This window comes from Aplidium turbinatum, chromosome 7 (assembly GCF_918807975.1).
Source record: "Aplidium turbinatum chromosome 7, kaAplTurb1.1, whole genome shotgun sequence".
In the NCBI taxonomy this organism is placed as follows: domain Eukaryota; kingdom Metazoa; phylum Chordata; class Ascidiacea; order Aplousobranchia; family Polyclinidae; genus Aplidium; species Aplidium turbinatum.
In genome coordinates, this window is record NC_137478.1 from 21743771 (window position 1) to 21766199 (window position 22429).

At 34.5% G+C, this 22429-nt stretch overlaps 2 protein-coding genes across 3 annotated transcripts in view; one reads left to right on the forward strand and one right to left on the reverse strand.

The window, feature by feature from the left end:
* The window catches only part of LOC145774811 (otoferlin-like), a 100051-nt gene that overhangs the window by 61477 nt on the left and 16145 nt on the right, over positions 1-22429 (forward strand). For both annotated transcript variants that reach the window (XM_082586126.1, XM_082586125.1), the window contains 6 exons: positions 13153-13311; positions 13717-13876; positions 14779-14811; positions 15601-15704; positions 16541-16642; positions 19716-19839. In XM_082586126.1, coding sequence (XP_082442252.1) covers positions 13153-13311; positions 13717-13876; positions 14779-14811; positions 15601-15704; positions 16541-16642; positions 19716-19839 — 682 coding nt within the window. The remainder of the gene's footprint in view (positions 1-13152; positions 13312-13716; positions 13877-14778; positions 14812-15600; positions 15705-16540; positions 16643-19715; positions 19840-22429) is intronic.
* On the reverse strand, positions 411-5800 carry LOC145774793 (uncharacterized). Its single transcript, XM_082586104.1, has 3 exons — positions 5476-5800; positions 3084-3458; positions 411-2271 (listed from the first exon to the last, which is right to left on the reverse strand). Exons 1-3 carry the CDS (start codon positions 5710-5712, stop codon positions 1957-1959), a joined length of 927 nt encoding a protein of 308 aa, XP_082442230.1. The 5' UTR covers positions 5713-5800; the 3' UTR covers positions 411-1956.

The window sequence follows — 22429 nt, forward strand, 5'->3', positions numbered from 1 at the left end:
ATTGATGTTTAATTTGTTACTTTTTCTTTTGTTGAGGGTGGCTGCTCGACTAGAAGACCTTCCAGGTCACTTCGCAGCCACCCGTTGCAGTATCCACACATAACACATTTTACGTTATCGTTTGTTTTATCCGATTTTGTTGAATATGTGTGTTTATACTCGCAACAAATAAAATGTCAATCAATCAATCAATCAATCAATCTCTCCTTATTCACGCTATTTTGCTTGATACAAGCTTCAAAAACTAATAAAAATCGCTTTAGCAGGCATGTAATGACGCATAATAGTAGTCTGACTACATTTTTCTAATCAATGAAAGGTTGAGTCAGTAATAACTGAAACTTCTTTCGTGTTATTACTTGATTCGTTTTTTACCACAAACTTTTGTTCTTTATGTGTCATAATCTTCATGAACGAATGGCTTTGCCTTTTTATTCCATAAGGAAGGCGTTTGAAGACAAGGAAAACTTACATATATTAAATATATTATTGAAGCTTAAGTTTAAGTAAAACTAAAGTAAATACGCATTGACCGGAATGCTATGCATGATACCGGTCATAAATACTAGTCAGTAACTTCATCGACGACATATACCCAGCTAGCAAATTTCGTTCTTTTTACATTCATTTTACATCTGCAGACGTTTCACTTGATGTAAAAAAGACGAATTTTACTGGTTTGGCTAGCAATAATATTGATAAACAATATAGCTGAATAACGAGGTCTTGGCGTTATCGGTTTTATATCGGACAAGCAAAGAATTATCTGCTGATCAAATTAAGCCGAGCATTTACGTTCAAAAAATACAGTTTGGGTATCTCCAAACACAAGTGTTCATCAATGTCCATGCAATATAACATCAAAAATAGAATGTCCGTCTGACCTTGTGTTCCAGACTGCCATAACAGCACCTACAATAATATTATCGATCATGGCGAAATATAAAATATAAACATTATGTGGTCACTTTTCAAGTAAATATTAATGTTAATTGTGATTAATTATTAAGCATGCGCTTAATTAGTCATGATGTTCGTGTCTTACGCTGGATTTCCTTCTCAAAATTTTTACACGGCAGTACAAAGCGCATTAAAAGTTGGTTGCAGGCATCCAGCCCAAATAAATGCTTTTTAATTTTTTTTATTTTAATTTGCATCATCTATTAAGTGAGCGAGCTTGTACGTCAAGATTAAGGTATTACTTGCTATTTTGCACATCAAAAAATGCATCCCTTTACTTGTGGGATTTAAGTGATGTATCACTTGCTTAGGAATATCTTTGTAACACATGACACAGCAGTTTGCACTATTTCGCTTAAAAACATAATTTGGCTTGCAATGAGCGCTATTACATTGCTTGGTCGCATTACTTTTTTTCATGTACCTTACTGAATTTATGGCACTAGAGTCTACAAACAGGTAGATGCTTGGCTGAAAAATCGGTGTTGGAATGTGCAGTATCTCTTGTTCTACTTAAACGATCCTAACAAAATTTAAAATGACTACAAGAGATAAGATCGTTATGCGAAGGCAGTTGCCTAAGCAGGATTTTCCTTTGAATATTTACCAAACATGCGTTAAAATTTTTCACGTTTAGTAAATGTAAATTTGAATTTTTTGTCGACAAATTCGTCGACTTAATGTTGCTGTTTTAAGCAGCCTAAAAGCACCGAACGCACATTGGTACAAAGTCAAAAATAAAAGCTTCTTGGAAAAAACAGTGGAAGGAAGATACGTTTGCTCAGCTCTCATTGTTGTTTCGCAACTGTGTCAAAACTTCACTCATTTTTTGCCTCTGAAACATAACATTCCATATCAAGCATGCGGTTCTTTCTGATCATCTCCTGTAGTTGCAAACTTTCATGCCTTTTTGCGCAAGTCTTTGCCATGATCACATTGAGCAATGCGCTTTATGTGTGATTCGTTTTTCTTGTTACATTTTGCACTTCACGAGACTTAAACCACAAAATGGCACGAACTTTCAATTTGAACCCAATCTTTGCATATCACTGTCGTAGAACGCGTTTTTTTGGGTCTATAACACCCTTGAAACCTCTCGTGTTCAGCATTAAATTGTTCTCCGGTTAGCTTGAAAATTGCTTGATGTGCATGGTAAACTGTTTTGCATCTTCCTACTGGGTTTGTCTGCACAATGGTTCTGTTTTGAAGACACTTTCCGCCGTGAAAGAGCTGCTTTTGGCCTCTGTGTGTCACCAGTTTCACTATCTCCCCACGCTCAGACCTACGTTGTACGTAAGTGGGAACAACCGGCTGAAAAACAATTAATGGTCAGAATAACTAAAATATGTTAAAGTTGGGTTTTCTACTTTTTTTGTGAGTGTCATCACAAAGAATGTCAGAAATTGCCGACGCTTCCTGAAAAATGAAGATTATTTTCCCGTTTTCATCGCAAACAAACTGGTTTACAATGATAGTACGGTATTAGTTATGTTATACGATTTAGTGAATTGATGTAGTAGCGTCGCTGTTCAGTTTCACAGTGACATCCAATGAGTGCATTGTTGCAAAAATAATTTCGTTTTATCAGTGAAAATGTGACTCCCTAGCTTAGACTGTCTTATTCGTTGTCCAACTTACTTGGCTACTGAACTGGTCATACATTGAAGTTTCTTTATCGCGATAATTACGTTTAGTAGTTTTTGACGTTTCCTTTTTGATTACAGTGTTTTTGTTAAGTGAGCGCGGCATAACTATAGTCCTTGATGTCATTGACGTTGTCTCAAAGGTTGACTAAAGTTTCTACATAATTCTTACAGCAAGTAATTATCAGGTCCTGATAAATTTTCAGTTGTCTAGCTTTCTTGACAGGTCGTCACTTATGGATCACTTTGAAAGCGAAATGGATAGTTCAAGGAATGTGTGGACTGAGTGAGTGTTCAATGTAGGTTTTTTACAGTTGACGACATGTCAAATAGATTCCATTGAAAAAGATATGATGCATTTGATTAATTGGTTGTGAGAATTTTTATCCTTGAACTGGGAAAGCCTTCTTGGAAGCTTAATCATGACAGTTTTGTACTCCTATAAAGCCACTGACTTATGACTACTAACTTGTGACTTACTTCATGGACACTGGGACATACAGGTTGTTCAATTCCTATCTCTGCGCTTCGTTGAGTTGCTTCTCGTCTTCTTTCGTTTGTTCTTCGATTCAGTTCCATAATGTTTTGAATGTCGTTTTCGTTCATAAAGATATTTCTATTTTCTTGATATATTCTTTCCATTTCATCATCATCGTCGTCTACTACGGTATCGAAAGACTGGGTGACTGTCGGAGAGCAGTTTCTATTTTTTTGTTTTTCTTTTTCTAATGATGTAGTGCAGACGTAATATTTGATAAGGTAACCGGTGAAAGAATCGACCATTTCTTGATGGAATCTTTCACAGCTTTGTGCTGTTGTTCTGTCGTTTCTGCGTGCCGAAGATCGTATCAAGACCTGTGCAGAACAAGCAGTATTTTTAGTTAAACTTGAAAATCTTTGATAGAAATTTATATGGAAGTTTTTTATAAAAAAAATAGTTTTATTATTGCCAATTTTGAAGTAATTTTTTTAGTATTGCAATAAGTGAACGGTTAAATGTGAATAAAAATGGTTGCTGGATTTTCTTGCGTAAAAACATACCGTTTTGTTGCGTTAAAATACAGTCGTTTGCTGTTAACCCATTTTCGTTTTATTAGACAATCCACTCATTTAAACCAATTTTTCTTCATCACAATGTGGTCTTATTGTATATTGTCGAAGAAATCCGCTTTTTCTGACTTTCAACCTCAAAACATTTAATAAAAATTTCTGCCATTTTGCAACATTTCATGCAGTAAGGTTTAACCGTAATGATGTCTTAATAGTGTTACTGTTTTTTTTTGCCTTCTTCATATGTTAACATCTTAAACCACATCAAAGTAAAGACTTACAATACAAATTAGGATAATTTTTTAAGTTTGTCACAGAAACCACCCTTTGGTTTATTTTAAATTTCTCTATAGCCTATATCTTGGATGGAAATATTTAGACTTCTTAACATCGTTCAACAAAGCATCTTGTTTTGTTTTTTAAGTGAACTGGATTTCACCTTAATATGACTGTCAACGAGTTCTTATTAAAAAACACAATTGAACTTATTAGAGCAGTCTCTCCGTGTCTATGCTTTTTTATGTTCAATTCGGTGGTTCTCGATCTTTTTATATCAGTCGACGTTTTATCAATGTAAAAATAACAGATAGTGATATTTCTTTTTCCTAAAATCAATCCATTCACAGACCCACTTAAGCTTTCCAGAGATCCCAGGTGGGAACCATCAATTTAGCGAAGAAATTTCTTTTGAATGTACGGTGAGGAGACATTGCTTGCGAATTTTCAAATTTACAACGGTTTTAGTATATCATATCATATAAATATAAACATAAGCGGAATATCATAAGCAGTTTAAAAGACCAGTGACCATGGTATGGGGCATTCTATAGCTTTTCTTGGTAATGCTACTCTTCTTACCGCAGTCAGCATGGAATTAGAAATTTCCTAGATGATTTAAAAACATTTTTTTTTAAGTTCTGTAACGATGTTTTGCTACACAATGATTTCGTCAACAAGTTCTTTGCAAACAAATCAACCATTTTTTAAAGCAGCCACTTTTTTAATAAGACTTTTTCCAACATGACTTTTTTAAACCCGCGGCATAGTCAACTGACTGGTGGCGAAATACAATGTTCTACGAAAGCAATATCTTGTTAACCACTAATCACAAAGTACAAAATTAAACTTTGTCTTTCTACAAGCCATCCTATGCAATTATGTAAATGACAACCAACTTTTTGAAAAGATCTAGTTTGAATTCGATCAAGTTATGTTTTTTTTTCGGTGTACATCGTGTTTCTTGTCAAGCAGCCAATCGAAAAAAAGTAATGTCTCTTTAATAAGTAATTTGGCGACGGTATGACTACTTTTATGACGACAGTTCCTAAAAAGTCTGTAAATTCATTGCCCATCTCTTTTATAACAGGTTTGCTCTTGTGGTTTCAGTTCAAGAATATTCAATTGAACGGTATCGTAATTGAGAGAAACTTTTATTTTGTATCAATTGTTGAAAATTATAAAGCAAAAAGTTCCTGTTCCAAAAGATCTAAAGGGTCAAAGGCCTAAATGTCTATGACATGCGAAGTATTTAGTATTTGCATCTGTAAGTTACCCAGACAGTAAATCAACCATTTTTTTACATTCTGCAGTCTGCAGACGTTAAATCAGTGTAAACAAACGTACTTTGTAATGTTGATTTATTTCCAATAGCAAGCATTTTTAGCAAATTAGAAAAATTCAAACGCTGTCAAATTTGTATTAATTAAAATCAAAGTAAAGTCGCTGTTACGTCATCAATCAACCCTTAAACCAACCGATTTGCCAAAAAAAAAACACTGTGGCTTATTGAATGTTGCGAATTCTGAATTTTCATAAAACTTACGTTGATTTGCTCATGCGTCCAACATTGGTGATCTCTGAGAAATCGCAATAAATCCTCTGTCCTGTGTTGGCAATAGGACAAACAAGCACGGCACATATCTTCTTTAGCTCTTTCTGACCCCATGGTATTGCAGTGTTGCAGACATGAGTTACAATCCGATATTCTAAGAGCTCTTGTGATCGTACATTCAACAATTATAAATCCAGCGAAAAGCATCCAAAGCAGACTTCTTGCCATCTTTCAAAGGACGTGTTACGTATTGGACTTTCCTATGTTTCACTTTTGATCATTAAGTGTTCTTTGCGATCTTACTATACTTGCAGTAGATCAGTATTGGTTGTTTTGAAATGAGCAATCACCGTTATTTCTACTTCACTACCAAGTAATAGCTGCAAATGGATAGAACTTTTCAAAACGTTGCAGTAATTTAAACAAATTTGTTTTACATTTGATAGATATAACACAAAAATATAGTAGATTTTAAACCAGTTGTTCGAGGTAATAGGCCCTTTTTGAAGACTTGAGGCCCTTTACCAAAAGTCGTTTTCACAGTAATGGCTTGTATGTGTTTTACGACAGAAGCCCCCCTTGATTATTTTTAGAAATTGTGAATACTTCTAAACAAATTGAAAGTGCATAAGATTGTTATTTGATAAAGCAGATCGTGATTTTCTGAGTCGTAAACGATCCTTAACCCTTGGAATTGGGGGCTTTTTTTACTTTATTTTGCATCTAACACATTGCTTTTAGTGCAATGCTCAAGAATAGTTTTAGGGACTTTTAGGGTTCCATGAATGTACTGTAACTTGCCTGTGTGAAAAGTAAAACCTTACCAAAAAAACACAATTCGTTTCCAAAGTTTTGCGTAGTGTTGTTAATTTTTAACTAAATTATGCAATTTAAAAAAACCGTCTTGCTTTTCATCGTTTGTGACGTGACTGTGATAGTTAACATTAGCCAATGCTCATCTGTCCTCATGTGATTAATCTTAACTTAAGATTTTATTTGTCGTTTTGAGATCAAACAGCTATTTTAATGGACAGTTGTGATTCTTCATCATTTTGTTGATTTCATCATGCAGAATCCGCAATTTGGGCAGTTTTGTATAAACACTATCTCGTTGAGAGACATTTTGTGTTTAGATAAGTTAATAAATACAGCGACGTAGTAAATTTTTATCAAACAAAGACTGAGCTTTTTCTGCTTTTTCATTTATGCAGTAAATAGAATGTTAATTCCCACTCACTTTAGTAGAAAATAACGTCTTAAATTGATCAAAACTGTCTAAATGCCAATTTTACGAGACGTATCGTCAAACTGACTTTGTGAAAAGATTTACTGGGATCTACAAATTTCAATTCAGGGCAGGTTAATAAATGCTGCGATTTACAACAGTACTGTTAACCTGCTACTTTGAAATTTTCAATTTCTAACCATAACCTCATATCAGCCTTGGAATTGGCATTCTGTTATTCAAGCAGCAGGTGTTTTAGTTCTTCTTTACACCGCCTCTGTGTTTTGTTTTTTGACTTTTTTTCTGAGTATCATTGGCTTTATATTATCCTTGACTTTCGATTTGTTGAACAACTTTGTCAATATTTAGAAAAAAAGGCAGTAGTTTCATTCCTTTGTTTATAAGTCAGATGCAAAATTTTCGCTCTTAAAAATAAACTTTCGATTTTTTTTTCAACCTGTCTTTTGCTATCACGCCTTGTCTCGGTCATTAGCTTAAAATATGTCATGAATTTAATGCCAATTAATAGCCCTAACTCATAAAACTTATCTTTAACTTACTGGATGCCTTTTCAGCCGCTGGATGAAAAGCCTTAGCTTAACGATATCTGCTAATTATCTTTTGTTGCTGCCAAGCCAATGCAAAGCTTGTCATCGTCGTGAAGAAATGACGGTAAATGTGCAGTTTTGACCTATGGTCTGTCGATGCCTTAGATTTTCCTTTTTTCGTGCTTGAAGCTTTTACTTCATTTCTCATAAATAAACGAGTTTCAGCGCTTTACCTTGGTTTTGTAACATCAGCTCATGATGTTCATAAACAAATGATGAATTTTGCTTGTTCAACCTTGGATTTTTTTGTATTAATATAATTAACACAACAAGCATTGCGAATAAAATTTATTTGACAATACTTTTTATACTCGCATAGCCAACAGTCAATAATTATGTCTTTTGCACAGATGAAGGTCATTATTTTGAAAGAAAACTGCAAAATATTCATTGACTGCATGCATGGACTGAGTACCGGTAAGCAAAATGTGTTTTCCATCGCGAGAAAAGGCATACAAGGACAAAACTGATTTTAGAAATCTTTCAATATACAAGAAGTATAAAAAGTATAAATTAACAAGCAAAAAAACACGTTTCAAAAGTGTCAAACATTCTAAAGCGGAATTTTTAACTGGCAAAGTCCAGGGAGTTCTACCCACTCTATGCAATCGAGAAGGTTGGTCGTTCCTCTCACTTTCAAGCATCTTCTATATTTGTTTGTTTCTGCTTCTTGGGCAGTGCACCGTATCCAGGTCCGATGTCTTTGCATAGTGATTGCGCAGATGCCTCCGGCATTACTGATTGGTGTCTCGTACAAGCACCTTCCCATGCTGAATTTCTAAAAAAGATTATTCTTAAAGTTTTGAAATACAGCTAAAGCTAAATCAGTACTCAATCTTACGAGATAAAGGTTGATAACATACTTTGTACATAGACTTATCATATCCCTACTATGCAGTAATTGTTTTTCTTCGCTTAGCTTTGAAATGCTTCAGTAGGCATGGTAGTCGGTCTTGTTTGAGTAATCTAATTTTAAGTAGGTATTTTTCTATGATGTACCAAGCAGATCGGGACATATCTTAATGTAAAGCTGAGTACACTGCTATATTGGACTGGCAACTTTTTTAGTGACATGACATCCTCAAATGACGCCTTTAGTGAACAATTTTTCTTGATTATTTTGTTGTTATTATTAATTGATAATATAGTTTCGGGAGAGAGTTTGCTTTCTTGTACCAAAGACAGGCAAGACACAACAATATCACAGGGTTGAGCATTACAACAATATATTTTACATATTTACAAATAGTTTTAACAATCGAACGTTTTCGGCTTAACCTAAGCCCTCATCAGGAATCTGAAAATATTTATATTGACGTATTCAACTAAATTTCACCCCAGTAATACAACTTTCTTGTTTGTTTTGAAACAAACTGTTTCTGTAGTATACAAAGCACACCTACATATGTTTATTTACATACATTAAGATGACCTGTAAACATTTTTGCATCACCGTTAATATTTTGCATTATTTTGTAAAATTGTGCGAATAAACTTCTTGCATCAAGCAACAGAACAACTATGTGTAAAAATTGTGTCGTGTTGTTGCTTGAAAAAGTGCGAAATATTGTGCAGTCGTTTTCTAATACATAAACAGTTTTTAATGTGAGCTTGATCTATTTAATGACTTCAAAAATATTGATGACCAAACAGGGGCTTGATCAACACTTAGTGTCCTGCACGAAAGTTATCGTGACCAGAAGCAATATCAGCAATCCTCTAACAGTAAATTTTTCCCCTTTTGGGATAAGCTTTTTTCTGTATTTAGTAGCATTTGCATCCAAATTTATTTCTAGGTCATTGATTGCACTGTACAGTAATCTCTAATGGAGTTGATTTATTTATCATATTCAGCGTTTATCCTGACAAACATGCCAAAATGCAACTTAGAAACAGTTGAAGTGTAGTTGAAACTTAATAAAAATGTAGTTGACTTTAATGTCTAGAACCCTAGGCATGAAAACTTTAGATTGAACACGTTCATTGTTTTGTGTGGTAGAGTTGAAGTTAGATTCCCTCGAACACACGTTTATTCTATCACGACTTGCGACTGCAAATTCGGTACTTTTCAAACGTTTCTTTATTTCATTAAAATCATGGTTTCTTTTGTTCTATTTCATTAATTTTTATTTTTAACAATCGGATCTGATGCATAAAGTTAAAGACTGGTCGCAATTTCCTTTCAATATTTAATTAAGTTTTAAATCTCCATCACAATTTTTTATTGCACATCTCCCAGAGTTTTAGCTTGCAAAATAAGCGTAAAAACCTATAGCGATGATGGTAGTTTTAGGCTTCTATCGTTTATAAATTGTTTTAGTGATCTGTTTAAAATATATTTTGAAATAGTAAGCTTTTCCTGGGCTTGCGTATAGAGACTAAGTACGGACGATAGGGCGCTGCCAATTTTTTTTTCTTTATGCGTAGAAAACTTTTCCTTGTGTAATACCTTAGCAAAACAAACTGTTAAAACATTAAAAGGCTTAAAATAGTTAAAGTGAAAAGATAATCGACAGATTTTTGGTCATTTCAATACCTTTGCATTTTTACAGAGCGTTGTTTGAAAAATTACAGATTTAATATAGTTCTTAGTGCGCTCTTACTGTAGGCAATGTCCTGGTGCAAACACCATACATGAGCAATTGGACATTGGACAGTCAATCAAATTGTAATGTAAAACATGCTTACTCTTCCTCTTATTCCACCTTCATTCTTGAGTTGAACTGTCGCTTTCGTAAAGTAATGGGTGGCTGTCGTTACATATTTCACCTGTCAACGTAAGATTGAAAAGTTTTAATTTTTTACTACACTTTTTATCTACTGATGGTAAATTTGCGTTGATGATACAAAATCATTGCATTTGTAAGCGCTCTTTTATTACATCATATTGTTCGCCATTGAAAAAAGTCAACTTTTTTGCTTCAATGCAAGTGTACACTTTGTACGAATGTACGTGTACAATACGCTATACAATTTAAAGCATGGCCTATCTATGCCCATGAAGTATTAATTGGATAATACCGGGCTAAACCACGTTTGAAACGTTTCTTAGAGTTTCTACTATTTTATTCAGTGCAAGTAATTTTAAATACTTTTCCTGGATTAACTTTGTCAAAGAATAATTAAAAATCTGAGTTTTTAATCTACATAACTCAGCTTTCACAAAATGTGACCACTAAAAATATGTTGTACATATAGTTGTCAACTCATCTCAAAGTTTGATTTAAAAAGCGACTTAATTCTGTTGTAATGCACGGATTGCACGCTGGTGTTTGCATAGAAATAAAAGATTTAACAAATATGAAAAAACTTTAGCTTGCTTTTTCTCAAACGTCGTATTTTGGACAAGTATTCCTTTAAAACTCATGTCTTCAATTGATTTTTCTCATCTCACCTGCGAGTCCGTTGGACAAACACTAACAAATTCTCTGTCATTCGCTTGGCTTAAAATTCCCCTTTCTTCCATCGTCAATTGTTCTTGGCCGAATCCATTTGTCTTCACTACGGCAAAGATAACGCTCAGAAGCACAATGCTGTTCATTTTCAGATTGATAAATAAAATCGTTTATTGTTGATTATCTACAAGCTGTGTATGATCTACTCTGCCTATGAGTTGTCATATTTATATTGTAACCGCATCTATTTTTAGCGTGCCGTATATACGCCGTACACGCGTTTCAGCCTTAACTTAAACGGTTATAATAAGCTGTTTCGTGATTTGAGAGAAATCTTTTAATCACATTTTCAATTTTTTTTTTGTAATATTTATCGCAATAACCATGCCCTCTCTTAACAGAAATCGGCCGTCACAGGGTTAAATTGCGTTAAATAATGACATCATAAACAGCGATGACGTAATGTTGTAACCTCAACATCTGATAGACAAACAGAAGCAACTGAAGACGCTTTGAGACCTCTTTTTTATGAAAATTGTGACGTCAAAGGCGTTTATATTTACAGGCATTTACAGTTTGGAAAATTTGGGCCAACTTGAATAACCTCCAATTCAAGGCGAATTTCTTTATTAGAATTTATCGTCAAATACATAACGTCTCAACTCTCTATTCAGTTTTTGTTCGTGGTATTACGTTTACTCATGCAAAAATTTTTAATATTTTCAAGCAAGAGTGATCTCATTGAACGTTGAAGTGAGTTTGCATTCACTGCATTGACGCGTCTAACACTCTGGATTGGTCTTACGTTGCGTTGTTTGTCTGCTGGCATTTATGTTGTTTTTTTTTTGTTTCCTGCTGGTCAAGCATTTACGTAAATGCCAGGGACTGTTTTGTCTCCTCAGACGTAAACAAATCTCTCTTTGTTTTTGATGAGAAATTTCTAATTAACAATTAATTCATCTAGACTTAATAACATAAAATCAATGTTTTAATTTACGTGAATACGTTACGTAATGGGACACTTAAAGTTATCCCTATGCGAAATTGATAGTTGTTACAGAAAATAGTAATTGACAAAACTTGTCAACAAAATTGAGCATTTAAACACTTGAAACGTGTCGATTACTAGCAAAGTGCTACATTAAAATACATCTATTTTGCAATTGGATATATTAAACATTGCAGAAACATTATCTGAGTTGTTCGAGATTGATACTTTCAGTAAAATTATTCCTGCAAAGCCAGTTCCCAACCATTACTTGCTAATACTTTGACAACGTAAAAAATTGGCAGCTAGTCTTTGACCTACCATTTGACCCCTCAGTACGTGCTCGAAGTTGCTAAACAATTAAACCATCGTTATTGTAACCAGAACACTTATAACACCAAGCAATTAATTAAACAAGACGACTTACCCTGAAAGATAATTTCAATATGATTATTAATTTCGAATTCCAAGGCATGACGTCAGTGCAATGGAAATCAATTTGTTTCTGTTTGTCTAAGACTGAATTATATTGCTGAGTTTATTTACGGTTTTACTGTATATTTTTCGACGTTTATCAACAAATGCATAAGTAATAAGATGAAAAATGATGTAACCCCTTTATTATTAACAGTACAGTGCAAATTTTGGACAAGCATCGGTTTTTATTCTTGTTTCTTGTAAATGATTATTTATTTGTAGCAATATTGCGTTTCCAGTTTTGGGAATTTAATTTTCTCACGACTAATTGTTGTCCGTTCGAATGAAGCAATTAGTCAATATTTAAATTAGAACTTTAATCGTTATGACTGCATCGTGTGCTTCTATCACTTTGTTACTAAACTAACATTTTTGGACAAAAAAAAGCCCGGAAAAAATTTCAAAATCTTGCCATCACACACATGCACAAACAGTTGCACAGACCGTCTCCTGTTAAGCGTACTTTGGTATTCTCGCTGCCTTTAGAGTTTTGAGACAATGCGACTACCGTACATACTTTTTTTATAAGTTTTCAATTGTTAAAATGTGATGTGTGATTTTCAGGACATGTGTGAATTGGTATTATTGATGGTACACGTATATGACAATGGGCAGTGCGTTTGTCTTAGTCAATTCGTGTATTAAGCACCGCATTTTTTTATTTGAAATGAGTTTTCATTCGCCTTCTTCAAAACTGTGCTTTTCGTGTGAAGCGATACCTGGCATGCTGAACTGTCATCCGAAATGCAGCTGACTTCACATTTTACTTCACCTACAAGCAACACAGCCATGTTCTTCAACAAGTAACTTGAAACAAAAGTTACTCTGAGAACACATGATACTGGTTTGACAAACTGTTTCAACAAGAGGGCTTGTAAAAACACAGCTTTTGTCACATTTGAACACGGCTTATGTATTTTTTTAATATTGCCTGTGTATTTTTCTTGAGTCACCATAAAATTTGCGTTCCTCAAGGTGCTGTTTTGGGGTCTGCGAGACTTGAAGAAAATCCAATTAATTCCTGTCGACCGGCCTCGTGTGGACATTGAAATAGCTGGAAGAAGTGTCTCATCTTGCATCATCAACAACTACAAGAAAAATCCAAACTTTGCAGAGCCTGTCAAATTCATTGAGGTACGGTAAAAACCCCGTTGTTGTTTTTTCTCTTCACTCGAAAATGCTATTCTCAGCCAGCAAACCAGCCTTTTTACGTTGATTCAATATAAAAAAGGACTGATTTTCTGGCTCGGTTGTTTTACGCAGTTTACTACTATAGCCTACTTATTTTTTTGTGCTTCATTTTCTCTGTGTGGTTAAGTGGCAATGGTTCTCGTAATTTCAATAAATTTCACAATTTATTTTCTTGCAAGTCATGCCTCATTTAATGCCTCCACATAGCCTTGTGTTCATTTCTACACCACTACACATAAAATGTAAAACATTATTTCAGCGTATAAACGTATCCGTTGAAATTCAATTTTGAGCATTTGTTGTTTTCTTATTTTTGTTGTATCAACAAAAATCGACTGCATCCTCCAGGACATAGATCTTCCTGAAGTGGAGTACTGGTGTCCTCCGATTAGCATCACTGTCATGGACTGTCGAGCTTTTGGTCGATCTGTTCTTGTGGGCACGCACATCATCAGCAACATATCAAAATTCATGTTCAGACCGCACGACAAATCTAAAGTTTTCACAGGTATATAGTCCAATGCTACTAAGTCACGTTATGAAGTCAAACTTAATCTATGTCTTAAACGCTTCCAATACGCATTAAGAACTATTCCACCTTAAAAACAACATGTTCAATCACTTTACTGCATGTCGCATCTAGGCTTATGCGTAGTAAAGGAAAATTTAGATGAAATTGATATCAAGGAAGTGGATCTTTTGTGCGCACATTTAAGCATGTGATTAAGTGTCTTACCATAACATGGTTACCTGCTCTCAATAAGTGTCGAACCTGTGTCCTTCTGATTGTCGGATAGGAGCTTTCACCACTCAGTCACCCAAAGGACAATGCAATCTTGTCATACATTTAAAATCAGATTTGATTATTTTTTCTTCAATACCCGAGATAGACATATCATTGTACCTGTCAGTGCGGTTTATACGTTCCCTTGTAGATTTTTGAATTTACTGTACGCCATATCACTGGGCAATGTAACATATTTAGCTGTACTAGTAAAAACACACTAACTACGTTTTCTGTTGCAAACTACTGCTTCAAAAGATTTGTATTGCACGTTACTTATCACTTGGATATGTTGGTCAAGACTTTTGTAAATCTACAATCAATAATTTCTATCATGTCAAGAGAAACTAAGACGCTGCAACATCGTTAGTTTAAAAGATGCATCAAAGAAATGATTAATCAAATACAAATATACGATATTTAATATCATTTTCTTATTTCAGTTAAATAAGTGAATGTATTGTTGAAATTAATTCATTTCCAAAAAAAGTTTTTGCGATGCCTGAAGGTCTTCACTTTATCGAACTAAATCTGAGTGATAGAAAAGATAAAAACTATTTTAAAAATACAAGAAATGTTTAAAATGTTTTAACATTAAACTTTTTTTTATTCATTTCCACCAAAAGAAGCTTGCAAGTTGTTCGCCCAAGGTATAACAGGTAAGCATTGTGGATAAGGTTTGATTACACTAATCACTAATGTGACGCGGTAATCGGTTAAATTATTATCTTTCACAATATTTTTGCACAACTTTTTATTATTCTGTAGACACTTCAAGTTTGCTGTAATTAGGAAGATTAGTTTTGAGATAGAAGCTTCTAATTCAGCATATTTTTACCTTCGGCTTTGTTGTTTTATAATGTCTATAATTCAGTAACACTGAATTTTTTGATACACTTGCTCATTCATAGGAAGCATGTCTAACCACGATTGTGAGCGCGTATGACTCTACACTAAGTTCAGTCTACTGGCTTTTAATATTTTCAACCACACTTTTTGAGTTATTTCAATGGACTTAATGTCAAGAATGCATTATGTTGGTGAATTTACTGAGAAGATGTCCCTAAATAGATAATATCACTGCCTTTTTAGTTGTGAGAGCTTTTACTTGTCAGGGCAAGCATTAGTCTCTCAACGAAGACCTTTAAATGTTTACATCTATCTTAATTCTGCTGCAGTATGTTACTGGCCTATGTTCTTGTTCCCTTGATGTAGATGTAACGTTTTGTACGTGTAATTTCTCGTTTATTTCAAATGTAGTCATGATAGAAGATAAGATGTATTTCGTAGAAAAGAATCGATGCCGATGTCACGCATCTAAAAAAGCAAAAAATGCAAGTGGTAAAAAGAAAAATGTCCTTGTATTTCTCACATCAAGATTTGGTGACATGCATGTGCTAATAGTTGTATGAGTTCGTCTTCACGGAAGGTGCTCTTGCGTTTACCAGAGCTCCGTGACAAGTCTGCTTCCGTTACTGCTGAAGACACTGTGGTCACTCTGCATGGCTCTAACAACCACCTTGCAAATGGAGCTGTTGAAATCAAAATACAGGTAAATTAATAGTATTTGAATTGAATAAATCTTCGAAAGGAATCCATTACATATGAAAAAGTTTTAAAAATCTATTGCATTTTTTTTCATAACTAAAAATAACTTTAAAGACCAGCCATTTCAAAAATCTAGTATCAGTTATACGTTTTAGATTTCTAAAGTATCTCTTTATCAACTAGTTTTTAACTCAAATCGCATCTTTACACGTGATTTTTTGATTGCTTTGGTGATTTCTAACAAGAAAATTGAACAAAGTTACGCGAACATTACCTTGTTGACTTTGTTACCTGAAATAAGTGACAGTCTATCTATGAATCGTTCATGGATTGATGAAGAGAAGAATATTTCAAAGAGAAAAGTAGTCTAAGGAGCAAAATTGTTGGAAAGCCTGGTAAATCTAATCAAAAACTATAGCTCAAAACACTCTTTACTTTTTCATTAAAAGTATAGTCTGTTTTCATTTGTTGTGAAAAATGTTTAATTACATGTGCCACACATGTTCGAAAATAGTGTTGCACTTTAATTAGAGTATTTAAAACTGTGACTCAGTCGATATTCAAAAAAACGGTTTTAATTAATTCTGAACCAACAGTGCTAGAATGACAACATTGTGTTTTAGTAAAATATAAAATTTTCATTGAAATAACTTTTTCACTCGATGCATCCTCTCTAGATGAATGATGTTTTCACTAGACTTTCAACCAAAAGGTTAATTCTATGCTAACGTTATGGTGCATAGTTTGAAAAGCAGTAACGCATTTTCATTTACAGTATTAAGCAACTTTTCCATGCAATCGAAAAATGGCTACAATGTTTTACGGTTATGAATTTATCAGGATGAAGAAAAGAAGAACAAAGATGAAGATGAGGACAGCCTTGATGAAGCCACTTTGGACTGGTGGTCGAAATATTTCGCTTCTCTTGAAACATTAAACGAGGTAAACCTAGTGAAGTTTCAGCGCTCGTGTGTTTGTGTGAAAATTTTGTTGACCTACGTTTTAATCAACAGAATATTTTGTCATATTTGTCTGTATGCACCCGACTACGCTGTACGTAATTATCAGAGAAGGATAGAGAACAGGTTTAAAAAATAAAATCAGTGTGTCAAAGTAGCTTCAACAGCCTGTTTTTCCCTTTAGCCGGAACTTTAAAAAGAATACATTGAACTGGACTCCGTTTGAATAAATACTTTCTTAGAATGTTATTTCAAGGGGTAACAGGCTGTTGAGATTGCTTCGATAAGTCATTTTATTCCCTTGAATCTTCCCATGGCCACCTGGAGATGCGGCCTGATTTGTCACATTTTGCAGATTTTGATTACAGCTACTGCTCGTGCTTGACTGACATTTTTTGAGATGTTTTTACTTTTTGCGGTTTCCTAATGACATAAAACTTTTTGTTGCCGTGGTGAAGCAGTAGCAAATGAGAAAAAGTAAGTTGAAAAACGCAAAATCAGACTGTTAATGAAAATTAACAGTCTGACTAAAATCTTCGAAATCAAATTTTCTTTGTTTTTCAACATGTAAGGATGTTAAAACCTATTGTGTCATTTGGGTAAAAGAGTAAAGAAAGCGTAAAAATCTAATTTTTAGAAAAATTTATTTAAACGTTCGCCCAAAGTTAGAAAAACCTGGAAATTTCTGCAAAATGTGACAAATCAGGCCGTATCTTTAGGTGGCCATGATCTTCCTAACTTAAAATTTTGTTTAGCATGAATTGAGGATTGGTTATAACATTGGCTCTGTCTTGTATACATGTTAACATGCAAGTGCGTACCTTTGATACGTCACTGTCTACATCTTAGTGTATGCATTGTTTTGTTCTGTCTCAAAGATAAACGGGATATTTTTAACTTGAAACCTTTTGACTTTGTACTTTTTCACCCGTCATGTGTAACAGCTTCCGTTTGTTTGCGCACAACGTTGATTTTCGTTGAAATCTGTACTCTTTTGGCTACTGAGGGGACTTTTTAGTGTATAAGCAACACTGACAAGATATCATACTCACAAATATAAAGCAAGTTAACTTGTAATCCTCGGTCAAAAAATCTTGGAGAAATAACCCTGACCTTTCTGGTTTGATGAGGTATCTCTTAACACAGGGATGTTGTTTTATGAACTTTGGCCACGGGTAGCCGAAGTGGAAAAGCAACTGTGGGCGTTTGCAAGAAGGCAAAGCTATAATGTTTTTATCTCGTGTAGACTGAAGCCAAAACTCTTGACTTAGAGAGAGGTCTTTTCAAGTGGAAGGGCGTTTTGAATTTTCTAGAACATCCTTTTGAAAGTGCATATGTATGCTGGAAAGTAGAGGTTTTTTTTTTACCTATTTTCTTGAAATTTTGATTGGCTGATTTTACATCGATCTCTACATAAACTTGCTGATTTTTTTTTCTGCAACAATTTTTTGTGTGAATGTAATTTTTGAAGAATAAGCTAAATTCCTAAAATTGACAATAATCCAGCATACCCTTTTCATACAACTGCACCACTAAACTCACTTCCGGAGACAAGTACTTGTTCCTGTGAAGTTTTCGTATGTTTACAGCTTGAACTCACAAACATGACAAGGCTTCACAATGTCCATCGCTGGTGCACAAATGCTTCGAAAGCTGAAGCAAAAGCCAAAATGTCCTTCTGATCCTACGATATATCAGCCAGATGAATCAATGCGCTGTCAATGTTCAAAAATTTCTCATACCATAAAATCGCATGATTGAAATCATGAGAGACACTCATCAAATGATAATTGTTTCAATGTTTCATGAGTTTTTGTCATATGAGCAATGTTATGATCAGTGATTTGTGAAATTCAACACTCATTTTTATGGGACATTGCAGTAAATTTTCATCGCCACAGTCTTTGCGATTTTTGATTCTTGTCCGGCTTGCCGCATTTTACTTTAGATGTGTTCGTGATAACAATACTGTGACCCCAATTACTGGTGCTGGTCGTGCCTGTTGGTTTTTCCCAACTCATTTCAAATATTCAAATTTTTGTTTAACAAATCAAGGACGCATAATCACCTGCAAACAAACATAATAAAGCTAAGTAGAAGAGTTAATCTAGCTGAACCACAAACATACAATACATACTAAGTAATACCACAGAGGTTTAACATCATCTTTAATTTATTAGCAATGGTCGGGAATTTCCAGCATTTAAAACTCTAAATACACAACAATCGTGCTTAAAACTTTTATTTGGAGCTCTATGAAAGTCAAATTTTCGTTTCTTGTTTAAATAATACTGCAACTGTAGCAACGTGTCTAAGTCCACCCTACTTTGCAAGGTTGTCTCTAGCTGTGAGTTGCTAAAAGAGTGGCACAGCTGCCATAACCTTGTCAATCCTTTTCCCAATCTATGTTTGCATCTTTTCGCCATAAAATTCTGCATTGTTTGTGGCTTCTTGTATATCATAAGTATTACGTAAAAGGAACATTTCTGTGATGACTTCTTCCAGATGTCAAAATGCTTTTAATACCCAAGGTTGTACTGTGGAATTTCGGATCTTCCCACAATAGTTGGTTTTTCCTTTAACAAAAATCAAGAGGTGTTTAACTGTTTATGAAGACCTGTTGGTGTTTTTATTTGAATGCAGCAATCTAAAACGGGCTAATTTATTATTTTTAATTAAAATTGACCAAAGCTTTCATCACAAAGTTTAGACTTCGCCTCATGCTTTTGTGATATGGAATCATTTCTGAGGCGTCGCTGGCTACATGAAATTTCCTTACATGATTAAAACATAACTTCATTGTCACCTTGCTAAACTATTTATTGTGCATTTCAATTAGATAGATAAGAAAAGTGTTCCAAGAATATATTGTAGCAAATTCAAACAAAAAGCCAGCAGAGCTAATAAAATTACAAAAAACTAAACTGGCCAAGCCATGCGCTGCTTGTGGTTTCTTGTTGGGTAGCCTAGCTATCATCAGGCGTAGCAGTTGTTCAAATAAAAAATAAGAAAAGGGTTCAATGTTTCTTCACAATTTGAATTATCCCATTGAACAGGAGAAGAAAAGAGAAGAAGTTGCCGAATCTCAGGAACTCTACATGGAGCTGGAGGATAATAAACATGCGTCTCTATCTGTGGAAGACAAAAATGGGACCAACAACACCAAGGCTTTGGAGCATGGTAAGCCATGAATTGTGTAAAGTGGAAGTACTTGTTCACTACTCTGTTTGACTAATGTTTTAAGATAAATAAGAATTAATCTTGCACCAGCTGTTAATATTTGTTGTCAAATTTTTGCACTTTCTCAAAGTGCTGTTGAGAATTGTATTTTTGTATTTCATAAGTCGTTTCTCATGAAGTGTTTGTTGTGTGGTGAATATTAAAACTTTCAAGGCCTGTCCACAATACATCGTTTTATTATTTTGATTACAAGTATCAACTTAATGATCTTTCTTTACTGTTTTATAACTTAAAATAAAAGCAAAGCTTTACCTGTAAAACTTTCATTTTGGTTGAGCGTTTTAGTTCTTTCAGTATTGAGCTGTTTTAGTAATGCAAAAATGCTTTTTAAAAATTGTCACACGTTTCAACGAACTTAAGAAACCCTTGTTTACATCTTAGTAAAATGGAGTTGTTTGCAGTCAACGTTTCTTGCCAACCTTTTCCAGCGTTAGAAAGAATGCCGGGTTTGAATTCTTTGAAGCACTATCAATTCTCCAGGCTCGAAATAATTCTCATGTTTGAAACTGTATACGAATTCACGACTTTGGTTTCTAAGTACTTGAATATCATTGGTTGAGCATCAAAGTTGTCATATGACCTAATGAAAAGAGTTGCCCAGTTTATACAAATTATTGCGACTGCTCGGACATTACGCCCCTACGGTCGTCAAAATTAAGTAGAGGAATGTTGTAAATTAATTGGAAAGGTTTTCATTCATAATGCAACTTTTCAGCGGCCCAGACATGGTATGGGCAAGTCTTGGCGAAGACAAAGGGTATGGGTAGCTCAGCCACACTTTTAATCAAGTTTAATTGTTGTAGCAAATCTGCATGGCGTGTGTGCTGTCCTGTTTATAATTTTTGAAGAATTAACGTTTTTGCAATTTTTTACTTTGCATTTGTATCGTGTGCTATCAAATTAACGTCGCTTTTTTGTCAACGGATATCGTTTTTTCTTGTAAAAAAAAGTCTGTGATAATTTACTTAGACTTCTCTGCTTTCTGGTGAAAGTTGCAAGCTCATAGCTGATAATTCGGCTTTGGCAAGCATTCAATGCAGCAATGCGCCAGTGGAAGGTTTTTAGTTTTGTTAATTCCTATTAACAACTCATCAGACATTTAATCTTTTTTGGGTCACGTTTTTATCTTTCGTCGTCCTGGCTACTCAGAGATGCAATGTCTCAAAGAATTTCAAATACTTGGAATAAAATTCAATTACACCTCTTATGCTATATTTGTACATGATCGTAACTAGCAAGGCTAGAAAGTTAAAAAACTTAAAAACAGGCGTGTCCTTTTCTCATGGTTGGTTTTGTTTACACGTTAATTTCATCAAGCATTAATTAAATACGTTTTTCCTAATACAGCAATACGTTTTTGTTGTTATTTCCTTTTTCAAGAAGGGCTACTTTCTGGGATTACTTTCCAGCCAGTTTCTCAAATATATCTGGCCGCGGAACGTTTTTCTTCGTTCCTTGAAAATTGTAAAAAAAATAATAGAGAAATATTTTGTCGTACCTCAAATGGTTAGTTTGTTGTTTACTTTTTAACTCACCTTAGCATTACTTTTAACATGCGTAACCTTGGGCTATTTTTTCTAGTTCTTTTATCATCCTGCTACAGCTTGTTAACCCAAATATTTCTTACCAACCAACAATAACCAATTCTTGCTACAATCGGCTACTGCCAAACATTAAATACAAAGTTATTTCATAGTTGAATATTTTGTTCAAGTTTTTCACCTTTTGACTTATAGGCTTGCGGTTCCTAATTGTACAATCAACTACATAGCAATACAGTGTCCGTGGTCGCCTACATTCCCAGTTTGTGTTGTAATATCGCTTGCCTGTTAAGCAATGCAGCAAATTTTAGCATCGTCCCAGCCAGGGAAAGTTACCAGCGACGTTGAAACGATGTAAACATAACAGCTGTTTCTGGTTGGCTTGATATTAGTTTGACTTTTACGATTGTATGATCATTACAAGCAGCAAAAGTGGGCTGCTTACCCTGAAGTCGAAAACATACATTCAAGATTGGTTTTGATTTCCTCGACGTCCCTGGTAACTTCCATGACGAAACAGACACGATTCGTTGCCTCTCAACTTGTTTCAGTCTAACTTTGCTGTTGAACGTCTCCCATTGAATTTTTTTGAATCAATTTGCATGCGATGGGTCGCCAGCTTGTCAATTACGACGATTTGATTTTGCACTCGTGCTAGTGAGTGCGTGATGCCCCATAGTGCCAAATCGTTTTTATTTTTTTACCACTTTGACGTGGTGAGACGTTCGTTTTCATTATTTCCGTCCGACGGCGTTGAAATGATGCAAAAATGGCAACTTTTGCTTGCTCGTATTACGTAAAATTGGACCCCGGTCTAAGGTCACGTGACCCATGAGAATCTGCTCTGAATGAGATTGCTCTCACAATGTGATTAATTGCACTGATCTGTTTCTGTCTCAGAGAGCAGCAAAATCCTTATAGGCTTTTAAGTGCCTGCTTTAAATAATGACTGTGTCTGCCTTACATATTTCTACCATAGCAAGTGGGCA

Excerpts from the sequence above, each read along its gene's own strand:
- LOC145774793 (XM_082586104.1), bottom strand. The coding sequence starts at position 5,712 with ATGGCAAGAAGTCTGCTTTGGATGCTTTTCGCTGGATTTATAATTGTT. Across the intron at positions 3,459-5,475 it reads GGACGCATGAGCAAATCAAC|GTCTTGATACGATCTTCGGC; the intron begins GTAAGTTTTATG and ends TGTTCTGCACAG. Across the intron at positions 2,272-3,083 it reads TATGTCCCAGTGTCCATGAA|CCGGTTGTTCCCACTTACGT; the intron begins GTAAGTCACAAG and ends ATTGTTTTTCAG.